The sequence below is a fragment of the Argiope bruennichi genome, chromosome 9 (assembly GCF_947563725.1).
Source record: "Argiope bruennichi chromosome 9, qqArgBrue1.1, whole genome shotgun sequence".
Taxonomy (NCBI): Eukaryota; Metazoa; Arthropoda; class Arachnida; order Araneae; family Araneidae; genus Argiope; species Argiope bruennichi.
In genome coordinates this window covers 37418586-37433724 of record NC_079159.1, presented here as the reverse complement: position 1 = coordinate 37433724, position 15139 = coordinate 37418586, and the positions used below count along the sequence as shown (strand labels likewise).

Genomic DNA, 15139 nt, shown 5'->3' with positions numbered 1-15139 from the left:
AAGGAAATTAAAAATTTCTAATCTACATAGCGTTACCCCAACTGGCGTAGAAAAATTCACGCATTTGCGTTACCGTAACTGGCGTTGAAAATTCACGCATGCGCATTGTGTTCTGATTGTTTACATCTATTTTCTTGATTTAAATTATTTGATTTGATTTGATTGATTTAAATTATTTTTAGGTTAGTTGTATGCTTTTGTAATTAAATTGTATTTATGTTAGTTTAAGTTCATCGTTTTTGAAGTAATTTTTTTTTACCTGTTTTCGACCGATTATTTTAAACGATTCTGTTTATTTTCTTAGTGTTTGATGCATTTAAAATGAAACATTGGTAATTAATAGACCTGCTCATGATGAATTGGAAAAAATTTTGTTGACAAATTCTTGAGATATTGCATAAATTAAGAAAAATATTCTTTAGTGCCCTTAAGGTTTAAATGCTCAGTGACTCTGTTTTCAGTAATCATATTACAAAAAAAAAAAAAAAATGCTTTGTTTCAGTAAAAAAATATTATAATATTAATTGCAGATTAATCTTTTCCACTTTAATTTAAAGCATAAATTCTACGGGAGCTAACAGAAAATTAAAGAGATACAGATTACGTTATGACTGAAGGCCTTTATAATATTCTCAGTGAATTGAAATTTGAAGTTTTAAAATATTTTAATGAAGACTCTATTAAAGTAGGAATTACATAAAATATTTAATAATTAAAATTTTAACGAGCATAAAGATTGGCGAACCGGCTGGTTGCCAAAGGCGGCTATTTATTTAATAAATATGAATGGTTATGTGTATTTATCTAAAAGAAAACTTGGAAAAATTCCGCACATCTTTCATAGAAACTCTGTAAATGTAAATACTAATGCAATTTGATCTAAAATTGGCGAATTTTACTAAAATGAAGAATATTTATTAAAATATTGAGCATTATTAATCGAATTTAAGCTAAAAAATTTTAAAATCCATATACCTTTCGTACCCACAGCATTTTTGGAGTTTCACCAGAATATGTTGCGTTTTTGAAATCTTTACCTTTTTTGTAATTTTCAAAACTTAGGATCCTGCCGCATTGAAAGCACAAATCACTGTGACGTTATTTACATTTTCCTGGGATTCTAAAGCATAGATCTGTTTAATCCGTTTTTGTTCCAGTACGTTCGCAGATGACGCAAATATGCTTTTTAATTTATTTGTGTTTTTTGAAAATTGCTTATAATTTTTTTAAGTATTCGACTTCCACCATATTAAAATTAGAAAAACGTTTTACGCTTGTCATTTTTTTTAACTGATATGCACAGATTACGTTTAAGGAATGACGTTAATACAACCCAGCCTTTTTTATTATTATTATTTATTTATTTATTGAAATCATCTTGAGTTGGTTGTTTTTAGCAAAATTATGCACCGAAATTCAGAATGTCCACAAAATAGTCTTCTTTCCTTCAAAATGTACTTAGTGAATTCTTGTTCTTGGGAAACTGAAAAAACTGGCTTTTTTCCGGTGTAAGTTTTTATTAAAGATTGGGTTATAGAAATTATTTTCATATAAGGCGAATTCAGGAATTTCCAAAAATCTTCCTACCCTTTCTTTTTAATCTGTCTGTAAACTGTTTGCCGATTTGAGGACAGTGTCGTGGAGTTCCTGAACTCAGGGTTCTTATCCTCCTGGCATTGCTAGTGAATAATTGAGTGATGATAGGGCAAGGAAATTACTTAGTGAGTAATTGTGCTTAGGAAATTCAAGGATTTACTTAGTAGGTAACTTATTAATAAATAAGGGTGGTGAAGAAAAAAGAAGAAATATTTTACATGAATGTTATTCAACAAATTCGGTTCAGAGGCAAGTCAGTGTGGTAAATTAGAATGGTGACTTAAACATGAAGGAGATAACGAGGTCTCTTGGCCATTTTTAGTTCTGAAGGGTCATAATTTTCTGTTTCTTTAATTGCGATGTTAAGGTTTTTGTCGATTTTTTTTTTTCAAAGAATCGGATTGATAGTTTTTTATGGAAATCCTGTAAGGTTGCGATGCTAAGATTTTCTTGGATATCTTTATTCTTAGTAAAATTGTTTCAAGGGTTGCTTTCCATTGAGTCTTAACCCCAGATCCCCTGTAAATAAATAATATAATTTTGTGGCATCTATTAAATTTGCAAAATACCCATTAATTAAAGAATGTAACCTGTAAAATTTGTCTCAAAATTCTACAGGTCTTATTTCAGTTAAAAATGAATAAAAATGTCACAGAAATTTATATATTCTAATTAAAATGCCAGGTCTTGTAATATTTGCAAATTGATTTTTTTATAGCTTTTTAAGTGTCTCGCTTTATAAACCGGATATTCCAAATTCTTAGTAGACATTAATTCCTTTCAATGACCGAGAATTTTCGAACAGTGATGAAAAACAAGAAAATGCTTAGGACTAACATGGTATTCATCTTTTCCACACTATAAGGACGTGATTTACAGTCATTTCTCGGGCTTTTATTGGCCGAAATCAGCTATACACGTCATTTCCCTGATCTTTCCTACATGACGATAAAAATGCAAACTTTATGATACAAACTGTAAAAACATTTTCTTACGATATTTAACATTCTTTGCCTGTTTACATTTCGCTGGTGGGGAAAAAAATAATAAAAACTTTTTTCCTATTCTAAGTGAAAGACTGCATTAAATAAATGTCAGAATTTTAAGTAACTTAACATTTTCATTTGTATCATTGACTAAAATAGAATCACATTGCTGGCTTTCTTTTTCCCTCCATATTTCGCAAAATCGTTCAACTGATACTTTTGGAGCTGTTTTTGTTAGCACTTATAGAGAGCGATATTTTGTAAGTATATCTAGCATATTTTGATAGTCACAGCTTTGTTTTTTGAGACTTCGATATTATATTTATTGACGTATTTCATTTAATGAGGAAAATTAGTTTGGATTATATGATGAAATAAGTCAATAGTTCCTAACTTTTTTCAATTCCCCTTATTTTCTACTATTGTATCCCCCTCCACAACCATCCCTCTGCTCAAAGAAGTTTTTATTATTAGCTCTAAACGTTTAATCTAGCTTAAGATTCAAAAGACGATTCAAAGAAGATTCTAGCTAGCTTCAGATTATATAATATTATATATATAAATTTATTTTGCATTATATTCCTTTGTTTTTAATATATGTTATTTGCAATGTATGAAATGCAAGCATTCTCTAGAATGCCCAGGCATTTTAAGGCAATACATGAAGTATGAGAATTATTTGAATGTGTTGGATACTTTTCCAAGGCATTGTACGGAATAATAGGCATTCTATGGCATCTCAAATGTTATTTAGACAAACTGTGAGGAGGTCATAATAAGGTTATCATTTTAAAAGACGGCCGTTCTACAAAAATACAAATGCTATTTAGAAGGAAAAAAAAAAAAAAAAAAGAAGAAGATGTCACAAAAAATTTATTTAAAATACGAAAAGAAAAATGAGAATTTATAGAAAATAAAATCTAAACATCTGTTATTAATGAAAACAATAAAATATGAACCTTGTTGGTTCAGAAAGAGGATTTATTTTATTTTGTATTGTACTTTATTTTATATCTTATAAAAAACACAGTAATCGGCGATGTATTTCACATTTTGGTAGTTTGCATTTGACATTGTTTAAAATGCCTAGGAAATGTTATGAAATATCGTTTCATGCTTTGCCTAAAAATGTATAAGAAATCTTATAGAATACCGATTCCCAAACTTTAATTATAGCATATATAATAGTATTAGTTCCAGTTTAAAACAAATGAAAACAGCATTAAAATAATTCGTATTTATTTCTCAATTTATAATTAATTTTTTACCCTATAGAATTTATATCTTGACAGAGAATAATTTTACTCCCCCCCCCCCCTGTAATTTCGGAATGTATAATTGCAGAAATTTTTTTACTACATTTTAAAATCTAAAAAAAATGTTTTTTTCTGCGACCAAAATTTTATTTCTGCACGATGTTTTCTACAATTCTAATCACTATTAAATACAATTTATGACAAAATCTTTTTTTTTTTTTTTTTTCCTTTCAAATGTTAAACCTATTTTTCTATTAAAATCATATTTTACATTCGCGCCATTTTTCAGTGATAAATAAACCAAATATTTTCACAATAAATAAATGGAATGGAATAATTTGCAAAGAACAATTTACAATAATTATTTTGATGAATGTTGGAATCCTGTTGAATGCACATTGCATCTTGCTTTATTAAAATTATTTATCTGAGTTTAGTTATTATTTGGGATTCTGTTCTAAGTAGATCTATATATGCATTGCATCAAATATTAAATCAAAGAAATGTTAAATATTTAATTAGCATTGATGATATTGTTATTCTAAAATTTAAATTCTTTAAGTTGCCAGTATCAAAGTAGAAACTTCCTGTTTCTCTTGTCATTTCTGTTTAAACCAAATACTTATTCCCAAGTTCCAGAGCGAGACTCTAAATAAACCTTACATATGCACGAGAAACGGTGAGACATTTTACATATTGACTTTTTCTTATATTAGGGTATCTCAAATGTTTCTTTTTCATCGCGTTATGAATGGCCTTATCTGGCTCTGTTTGTGCAAACATGCAGGCTTATCTATTAGCCGTCTATGTCACCGGTTTCAATCTACCAGAGTTGTACTACACCCCGAAAAAGATTTATCCCTTTGGTAAGGTGTAATTTTCTACGGACTCCTTTCTCAATGGGAAAATTCTACATATACTGTCATCAACTGGATCAGTTGAAAGCTGCCATAGAAAAAAAAAGAAAAAAGAAAAAGGTCAGAATTAATAAGCCGACGAGGCGTTGTTTTTCGTCATGACAACGCGAGACCACATATTGCATTAGTCGTAAGAGAAACGCTCTTACAGTGTGATTGGGATATTTTTCCGCATCCTGCATACTCTCCAGATCTCGCTCCATCTGATTATTACTTCTTTCTGTCCTTAAAAAATTATCTTCGTGATAAGCGCTTTAAATCCATCAGCGAAATAAAAGCGCACCTCGAGGATTATTTCCTGTCCAAAACACAATTTTAGAAAGAAGGTAATGAGGCTTCCTGAGAGATGGAAGAAGGTAATAGAGCAAAAGGGATCTTATATAATAAAATAAACAGTATCTTAAACAGTAAATATTGTGCATTCATTTCCTATTAGAAATAAGGAAGAAACTTATGGGACACCCTAATATATTTTTATATATCTAACATTTAAAAGCAGACAAATCAGTAGATACAGAAGCCTGTTTATGACTAAAGCTAACTCATCGCGATAATTAGCTGATAAAATGGATGGCAATTTCAATGTGATCGTTAAGTTCACTTCTGGGAAATGTTTTTTTTTTTAATTAGTTTCAAATAGAGATTGATGAAATATGTTGAGGTTAATATATGCATTAGAAGGATATCTTCCCTCAAATTTATTGATCGTGTAAACTATTAAGTATTTTATTGCTTTTAACATTCAAGTTTTAGTTCTCTTGTCTGTTATCCAATAGGCTTTCGGATTTCATTTTTCTGATGAATTTGTGAAAACGATAGTCAATAAATTTTACTTTAATCCTTAAACTTTTATGTTTACTTCCATTACCAACCTTAATTTCTCCGGGAACTGAGGGTACACTTAACAATGTTTGGAAACCACTGAAAATGTCAATAAATTTAGATTTTTCTTGTAAATGACGCTACTTAAAATTATTAATTCCGTTGTTCGAATAATAGATTCTTTCAGAACACAATTTTTTTTTCTCATTTTTCATTAATCTCATTTTATTTTTTCATTTTGTTTATCCTATTTTAAATTTGCAAAATATTAAGAGATTTTAACCTGTTAACACCTAGTTTCTTTATAAAACAGTTACACTCCTCTTAGATGGTTAAACCAAACCCATTCCGTTGTGTGTGTGTGTGTGTGTGTGTGTGTGTGTGTGCGCGCGTGCGTGCGTGCGTGCGTGTTTTCGTTTTGTTTAATAATTCAAGTCAAATTGCATCGTTTTGAAATTTTTTTGCGCGATAAATCTGAAGAAATCTCCCCTTCCTTTTTATATATGTATATATATTTCACTATATTTTAAAAGTTATTACCGACCGATTTTTACCACTTTCTTCTTAAAAATATTTTAGAATTTAATTTTATTTTAATTATCTTAATCTTGATATTTTTAACGTAACTTAATAGGATTTCTATTGAATGTATATGTCAATTGAAATTTTTAAGTTTGTCATTAATGGAAACTCTATATATACATTCCGAAGATTTTAACCTTCTTAATCCTATGCATTTTTTTCCTCCAAAATCTATTTGAAATCTCTATACTATCTAGATATTTGAAGGATATATGGACTTTTAAAGTAAAGTGATCCATTAACTAACTATTAAACTTTCTTTTTATTTGAATACCATATTTGGAGATTTCTTCTATCTCAAAAATAAATTAGTGAATGCCAGAAATTTCAAAAATGATTTAAACAGTTGAAAATGATAATTCTTATATATAAAATATAATATTAAAATTTTCAGCCGTTTTATTAATTTTTCTTTTAAATACGGAGTTAGAAATTTTGTGTTATTTAACAGCTGTCTTAGTTTTTGTTTCTGTAACACAATTTAATAGAAATTTATTGAAATTAATGCTGTGTTTGGCATTAACAAATTAAAGTGAATTACACAAATGTATTCCGAAGATTTTAGCCTTTTTAATCCTATTTATTTTCTTTTCCAACATGTCTTCCAGAATATCAAATCTTGTAGAGCAAAGAATATTTAGATTTAAAAAAATAAAATAAAGATCTATGAACTAACTGTTAAATATTCTTTTTATTAACTGGTTTTTCTTTATTATTAGTCTGATTATTCCAAAGATTTTAGCTTCTTAATTCTGCTTATTTTCTTCTCCAACATATGTTCTGAAAATCAAATCTAGTTTGGCAAAGAATATTTACTCTTCAAAAAAATAATAATAATAAAGATCCATGAACTAATTGTTAAACATTCTTTAACATGTTCACTGATTTTCTTTATTATAATTCTGATTTTCCAAAGATTTTAGCTTCTTAATTGTACTTATTTTCTTCTCTAAAATATGTTCCGAACATCAAATCTTGTTTGGCAAAAAATATTTAGACTTCAAAAAAAAAAGTAATAAAGATCCATGAACTAACTGTTAAACACTCATTTTATTTACTGATTTTTCTGTATTATTGTGATTATTCCAAAGATTTTAGCTTCTTAATTGTACTTATTTTCTTCTCCAAAATATGTTCCGAACATCAAATCTTGTTTGGCAAAGAATATTTAGACTTCAAAAAAAAAGTAATAAAGATCTACGAACTAACTGATAACTCTTTTTATTTACTGATTTTTCTGTATTATTGTTTTGATAATTCCAAAGATTTTAGCTTCTTAATTGTACTTATTTTCTTCTCCAAAATATGTTCCGAACATCAAATCTTGTTTGGCAAAGAATATTTAGACTTCAAAAAAAATAATAATAATAAAGATCCATGAACTAACTGTTAAACACTCATTTTATTTACTGATTTTTCTGTATTATTTTGATTATTCCAAAGATTTTAGCTTCTTAATTCTGTTTATTTTCTTCTCCAACATGTGTTCCGTATATGAAATCTTGTATGGCAAAGAATATTTAGACTTAAAAAAAATAAAGATCCATGAACTAACTGTTAAACATTCTTTTTATTTTACTGATTTTCTTTTTTCCCGCGTCGGAAACGGACTCCAGTCCAGTTGCTTCTGCTTCATGATGGCGGCGAGCCAAATCGAGGAAACTCGGTTTATTTCAAGAACGAAGAATTTCCATTCCGGCATTATACGCTCGGAGAAATAAAACTGCAGATAGTTAAAGAGAAAGACGCTCGTGATGCACTGCAGAATGCTACAAGATAGTGATGGGATTTTTAAAGAGATTTTCTCTCGTCTCTGAAGAATACATTCGGTTTGGGTGTGCGGTTTTTGTTGAGTTTTGTTAGGTAGATAAGAAATGTAATTAGTGTAAATTTATTGTTTCATTCAAGTAACAATTGTAGAGGAAAATATATTCCTAGAAGAAAATTTTTGCTTCACATTATTTAAGGACTTAAACTATTTAGTATTATTTTAAATATTAATTCTATAATTTTAATTTCAATAAAATTCCGTAAGAACGGACTTCTCGTTTTAAGCGAATCATAATAAAATAAAATACCATATAAAATTTTTAATAAAACATGCTTCAATCTTTTTTATTATTATTTTTATTTAGAACGGTTTTTATTAAAATTCATGTCCATTTTACATGTAAAGAGTGACCCTCCGTGTTTAAAAGCATCTACAGCTAAATCCAATCAACATATTGAAACCAAATTTCATATAGGAACTGTCAAATGTACAGGAAAATACAAATATATTTTTAAAAAATCACCGCAAAAAAAAAAATTGCAACAAAAAATAATTATTAAAAGTCGATAGAGGAGATTTTGGAATGAAGACACTGAAATCAATAATTTTAAGAAATACTGAAAATTGAATAAGCGAAACTTCATTTAATTTTTCATTTAAATTTAATTTAAAAGTAAAGAAATAATTCATATAGGAAACTCAAGGAAAATATTCTTTTACTAATCAACATAAGAGTTACATTTTGGTATGTGCTAATCTCACCCTAATATAAAAGGTATTGCGTTGATATATTTTTTAACCCTTGGCAGTCGGAAAGATAATTTGATGCATAATTATTCACTTAATACATAGACCTGTTTATCACACCTAAAAAATAAATACATGCACCTGTTTTAATTTCAGTTTCCCTGAAAAATGAATCTACATCCATTTTAACATTCTGTAGGTATTTTTAACAATTAAAATTTAAAAAATAAATAAATAAAATGTCAAAATGATGCACCTTCTTGAATGGTGTCTCATTTCCTTATTCCTTCCATAGTTTATATGTGAAATTTGGTTTCTGATTAAAGATAGTTATTTTACATCATCCTAATATATTTTGCGGGTTAATTATCTATTAAATAATATAATTCTATATCATGAAGTGCATCAGTTTCTCCACTGACGCTTTTGGAGAACTATAAAATGGTCCAAAAATCGGTAATGTCCTTTAATTACCTATTAAAGGGATTACCTTTAAATTCCAAACAGCATCTTTTATAGCCAGGAAAGTAACGTGTACTTATAGTAAAGTGACTGTGCCAAATTTAAGTTATTACCGCCCTTAGAGGCGAAATAAAGAAGTTACGAGAAAAATAATAACGAAAAAAAATAAAGGAGATAGGCCAAAAATTCCAGTTATGGAAATGTACGCTATATCATAATAAAAACTCAGGAAAAAAATGTCATGTTGTTTGTTATCTGTAAAATTGGCGGAAGTACTTGCGATTAAATTTATGAGCTTTCCGTGATTTCAAAAAGGAAAATTGAAAAATATATATTTCGATATTCCCCCCTCTGAGTGTGTTTTTCAGGTTTTTTTGCTTTCTTCTTGCTTAAATTTCAATTCGCCATTGTTTAACTCCGAAGAATTGTATGATAGTATCATATAACCCATATGGCTGCAAAACCCAAAGAGGTAAAGAGATGAAATTCGATACACAGGTTTAGCATCTAAAGTACAGATACTTACCATTGTGTATCAAATCCGTCAAACGGTTGATCGTCTGTCTATCTGTACTTTCGCATGCATATAAACGTTTTAACTAACAAACGCAATGATTTAAATCAATGAAATTTGGTGTGTTTTCTACAACTGTAATTTCGCGTCAAATTTGGTTTCAATCGGTCGGCAAAAAAAGCCTCCAAAATACAAGTTCTTGCGATATACTCGGTAAAAATACTAGATTCACGCAAAAGATCTACTTTTCATAATTATCGATCCCCAATGCTACGCAATGTATTAGCGGCCTTACACAAGGTCCTCAATTTTATGCGATGGAGTGATGTGGTGTGGAGAGGGGGGGGGCAGCTCAGATGTCGTCCTCGTCATCTGACCGCTGTTCAAAATTAAGAGTCCATCTCAAAATAGCCCTAGTGTTGCTTTCAAACGGGACGTTAATATAACTAAACTAAACCAAACCAATTTTATGCCAAGTGGGGGGAGGGGTTAAGACTTTTACTATAGAGTATGCGAGAAAATTTCAAGGTGATCACATCCGTTGGTTTTTATTACTGTGACAATCATGGCTATTATTAACAAATGTTTCATTTGTCAAAAATATACAACCGTAAATTAGTAATAACTCATGTTGTAATAATAAAAATAATTGGAAAAATTAGTAATAAAATCATGTTGTTTAAGACATTTTATTATTTTTGTATTTCCTATAGTCACTGTAATATTTTAGAATTAAATAAAAATTATAGAAAAAAGTTTTCTCTTAAAATTCTCTTATTAGATAAAATACACATTTTACAACTGTCTGTTGTCAGTGTCATGAAGACTTGAACACTTTACTGGGAAACTATTTCTATATTTCAAACAAAATGTCTATATAAAATGTTTCTCACATGATTTGCTCTGAGGTTAAGTTATGCGAGACATTGATGGAGATTTCACCGCCGTGTTTGTAAATGCTGGATTTCTGTGATGGTAAATTTAACTCTGCGGAAATATCCGCCGTGTACTTAATTGTATTACTGTCTGTACAGGGCAAATCATTTCACTTAAAATTACCTAATTTGGCACAAATATACTTCGGAGGGTAAGAATGTGCATCTCAGCCTATTTTCTCACAATTTTAATTGAAATAAATAAGAATAAATTGGCATGTTTTAGCGAAATTTTACGGAAATATTATCACACAAAATTCATTTTATCGCCACTTTCAAAGCCCCCCCCCCCCCGCAAAAAAAAATCTCTATCGTGTTAGTTCGTTTTTTTTTTTTTTTTTTGTGAAGCCTTGCATTAAAAGAACGAAATAAAAATCGTAGACTCAAGATCAAAACCGTAGCATGTGGTATGTCCCTATCTGCTTAATCCTTCTTTGACTCTAACAAATACCAAACGATAAGACAGAAGGTTTGAAATGTAATCCGAATCAATCCGTTGTCCGAGGCTCTGTTGCGAGTTTTAATCGCAAAAACAAACGAATGATATTGGTGCCACGAACGGATGCCTTTTTTTATTTGTTTCTTGCAAACCTTTAGTAAAGCCATAGGAGCGGTAAGAAGATTTGAAATCTAATCTGAATCGATCCATTATCTGAGGTTTTAGTCGCCGTTTTTATCGTCAAAGCAAACGACTTCTATTGGTAATAAAAGCGATTCGAATACAATTTCTTGTGAACGCTTGGTAAATTATCAGTAATATGATTGTGAATGATTTCCACATAGTTCTGCAAAGAATTGAGCTTCGTGGAATTGGATTTTCTGTGAACGTATATCTAGATTCTAGATCGTGAAGTAATGATTTAGCACAGCAAACTTAATAAATATATGGTGCTTTAGCTTGAAATATTTTGATATGATTTTATTCTTTAGTTCCTATCAGAAGAGTAAGTTATAATAGAAATTTTCCTGATAATAATGTTATGTGCAAACGAAATGATCTATTAATCAGACAACGGTAACCTCAATTATGATTAAAAATGGAAAATATTCGAAAAACAATGAAAAATCAAATATATAAACCTCTCTTCTAAAGGAAAGAGATTCGATTTAAAAAAAAAGACATGTAGGAGATTTTGGACAATTACTTTGATCAAAAATATTCATACTGTTACGTTTTTTATGTATGAATCTGCTGATATAAAAATAGATTTTCTTTATATGGGTGCATGTATTAGAAAGAAACCCTACAGTAAATCAGGCGTCTCCTGAAAACCTGTAAAAAGGACACAAAGGGATCTTCATCTTGGCTTTTATTACCAAGCGTGTCACTTATTGACAATTTATAGTTGCTTAATTGCTTCTGGGATGACTAATACAACACAGCGATGCATTTTAGAAAAACAATTCGTATTATATGCGGGTTTTTTTTTATAATAATTATTAATAATCTTTTATTTGCTCCTTTAATTTCGACTTGGCCTCAAAATATTTTTAAAAACTTGAAATTAACGAATATGTTTGAATTTTTACTAAAATTGTAAGTCAAACTGAAAATTATCACTATTTATTACTAATGACGAATAAACTCCCCATAACGCAAAACGTTGTGCTTTTTCCATGACGAATATAAACGTCGAAAACCGTTTGCTGGTTAAACTCGTAAGATATAAAGTAAAGTTTAGTTAACATTTTTTGTTATATTTAGAATTTGATAGTTATAAATTGCATACTATATTGTTAATATTGCACGTAAAAATTATTTGTCATGGTTAACTCAAAGCTTATATAATGATTTTAATTTTTATTGCTACATTTATTTGTTAATATTCATATTAACTACATACTATTATTTATATAATGTTTCTTTTGTTGTATAGATATAAATTCAATAAGGTTATATCTTTTTACTGCTATGGAATAAATTTTTGTGTTGTAAAAGTGTTTTCCTTTTACAATGTAAGTTTGTGGTAAAATTATCAAGGCTATCTATGATAGTATGTAAAAGAAAATTAATTTGTATTTTCTAAAATATGTTAATTGCCTTTTTTTTTTTATTTACAGGTCTATAACTATGGAGAAATATAGATAAAAAGTTCCATCTATGGCTGAAGATGTTCTAGTATTTTAAGTCAAAAAAATGAAAGACACGCAAGCAAAACCAGTTACATTGATGCCTAAATCAAAAGCAGGCATCAAAAAAGAAAAAATGCCTGTCAAAAAAGTAAAAGAACCTAAAACCCCTGCCTCAAAGGCCGGGAAAGCTAAAAAGAATAATGTAAAAAGTACTGAAAAGAAGCCTAAAATTAAGCAGGAAGTCAAAGAAATACCTCCCAAGAGAAAACGAGGACGGCCAAGGAATGATGAAAAAGTACAAAATCAAAAGAAACTGAAAGAACAACAGAAATCTTCTAAAAACACTGAAAGTAAATCACCAGGTCGCAAAAGAAAAATAACGGCACAAAATGCGGATGTCAAAAATGAAAAAGAAAGTTCTCATCCCCCTTCTAAAAAACTAAAAACAAACGATATAAATTGTAATATGAATGGCAACGTTAAAGGACCACTTCCTCCTTTCCATAAACCATTTGTACAGAAAGGAGAATCCTCTTCGTCTGTGGAACACCCTATGACAAATAATATCAACAGCAATGGTACATTTCATTCTAAAAATAGCAACGAGTTGGGTCCCAAAAAGCAACAGCCTGCAGTGTCTTCACCTCCAAAAAGTGTGACTTTTCAATCAACAACTCCCAAAAATGTGGTGAATTGTAATACCTCTCCTAAGCCATTTAAAAATTTGCCTAATAAAAATGTAAAGAGTATTTTAAAAAATGATCCAATTGTTAATCATCAATCCAAAGATAATTGTCAAATACCACCTAAAGATATTAAAGTTGAAAAAGTTAATAATGTTTTTGTCCCTCTTAAAAGTCCTGTTAAACAGCACCCACAAAGAATGGCAAGTTTAGATGCCCTAGCAAAGATGCATGTCATTTGCATACCGGACAGGAAACCTGTTGAGCACCATTCTAAATCGACAACATCCGTTGTAACTATGTGTTCTGATCCATTTACGCAGAAATCGCTGACTGAGTGTCACCAAAGCATACAGTTCGATCTGAAGAAGGAAGGGAAAGATTTCAAGCAAAGTATAGTGCATAAACAGATAAATTATGTTAAAGAAAAGCAACATGTGTTTGTTTCCCATTCAGTGGAGCAATCAAAAACGGTGAGCACAAAATCCCAGGGCGATAAGAAGAAGAAAGAAAATTCGTCTCAGAAAAGCGCTAACAATTCTTCAGGAAAGGAGCACAAGCAGAACCAAACCTCCAAAACAGTGCAGACATTCCCCAATAATGCTGAAAAGAAATCAAAAGTTTCCAAAGACAAGAATGCGGATAAGAAGAGTGCCAAAGCTGTGGCTAAAGTTTCGAAGGCAACTAAGAAGTCAGCGAAGGAACCACCCGCTACTAAAGGAACCGCAAAGAAATCAAAAAAATTAGAACAAACTAAATCTGAAGTGAAGGTGAAAGAAACCATCCGTATGCAGAAGACATGCACATATCAATCTGTTACCACAGTCAACAGCAATGGTACAACCAACTCCAGCGTTGTGCCAGTTAGCCACGTTGACCTTAACTACTCTAAAACCAAAAAGACAGTTGTTACGGGAGATGAAGAATGCAAAAACAAAATTAATTATTCCAGTGATAGTGTTGTGAATAATTCGTACTGCATGACATCTGAAAGTCCTTGTTCCATCACACATCATGCTGACTGCTGCAAGTTTCATACACATTCATCGCCACAGATCATACCTTTTGCTCATGTTCAGACTTGCGCATTAGGTCATGGTTTGACTCGAACATCTGATCCATCTTCTTCACCTCCGTCTCATTGCGATGGAAATTTTTCAGTTCATAGGTTTGGGCATCAGCAAGCAGCTGTTTTGTACTCACCCCCTTCTCCTGAATATGGCAAGTATAAATTGTACAACTGTTTTTTTCTCTCTCTTTCTCTCTCTCTCTCTTTGTAGTTGTTGTTGGCTTTTACATATTTTTGATCCAGTGTATCGCTGTTTATTCTTAAGCAGGGTTCACATGAAGCCAACTATTGTCCGCAATAGAAGGCCACGCCTACCTAAGGAAGATCACGTCACTGAAATGTGACGATGGCAAATAGCTATCTCGCCAATACAGTTATCTGTCATTGTCCCATTTCAGTCACGTGATCTGCCTGGGATAGGTGTGGCCGTCTATTGCGGACAATATTTGGCTTCGTGTAAACGCTGCTTTATAGTTGCAGAGTCAATTAAAAATAGTTTTCGACTATTTTTCTGTTGACGTAAGCTATCAAATAATCTCCGAAATTCCATATTTTTGTAATTTTTACGTACTTAACTTTTCATTTTTGATTCAGATTCAGTTTATATCCCTCTTTACTCTTAAGTAGCGTTCACAAGAGGCCAACTGTTGCACGCTATAGAAGGCCACATCTACCTCAGGAAAACCACGTGACTGAAATGGAACAATGACAAATAGCTGTATCGAT

At 30.4% G+C, this 15139-nt stretch overlaps 1 protein-coding gene across 2 annotated transcripts in view; it reads left to right on the top strand.

The window, feature by feature from the left end:
- The window catches only part of LOC129983819 (uncharacterized), a 312959-nt gene that overhangs the window by 274341 nt on the left and 23479 nt on the right, over positions 1–15139 (top strand). For both annotated transcript variants that reach the window (XM_056093465.1, XM_056093466.1), the window contains one exon: positions 12650–14565. In XM_056093465.1, coding sequence (XP_055949440.1) covers positions 12726–14565 — 1840 coding nt within the window. In that variant the 5' untranslated portion in view covers positions 12650–12725. The remainder of the gene's footprint in view (positions 1–12649; positions 14566–15139) is intronic.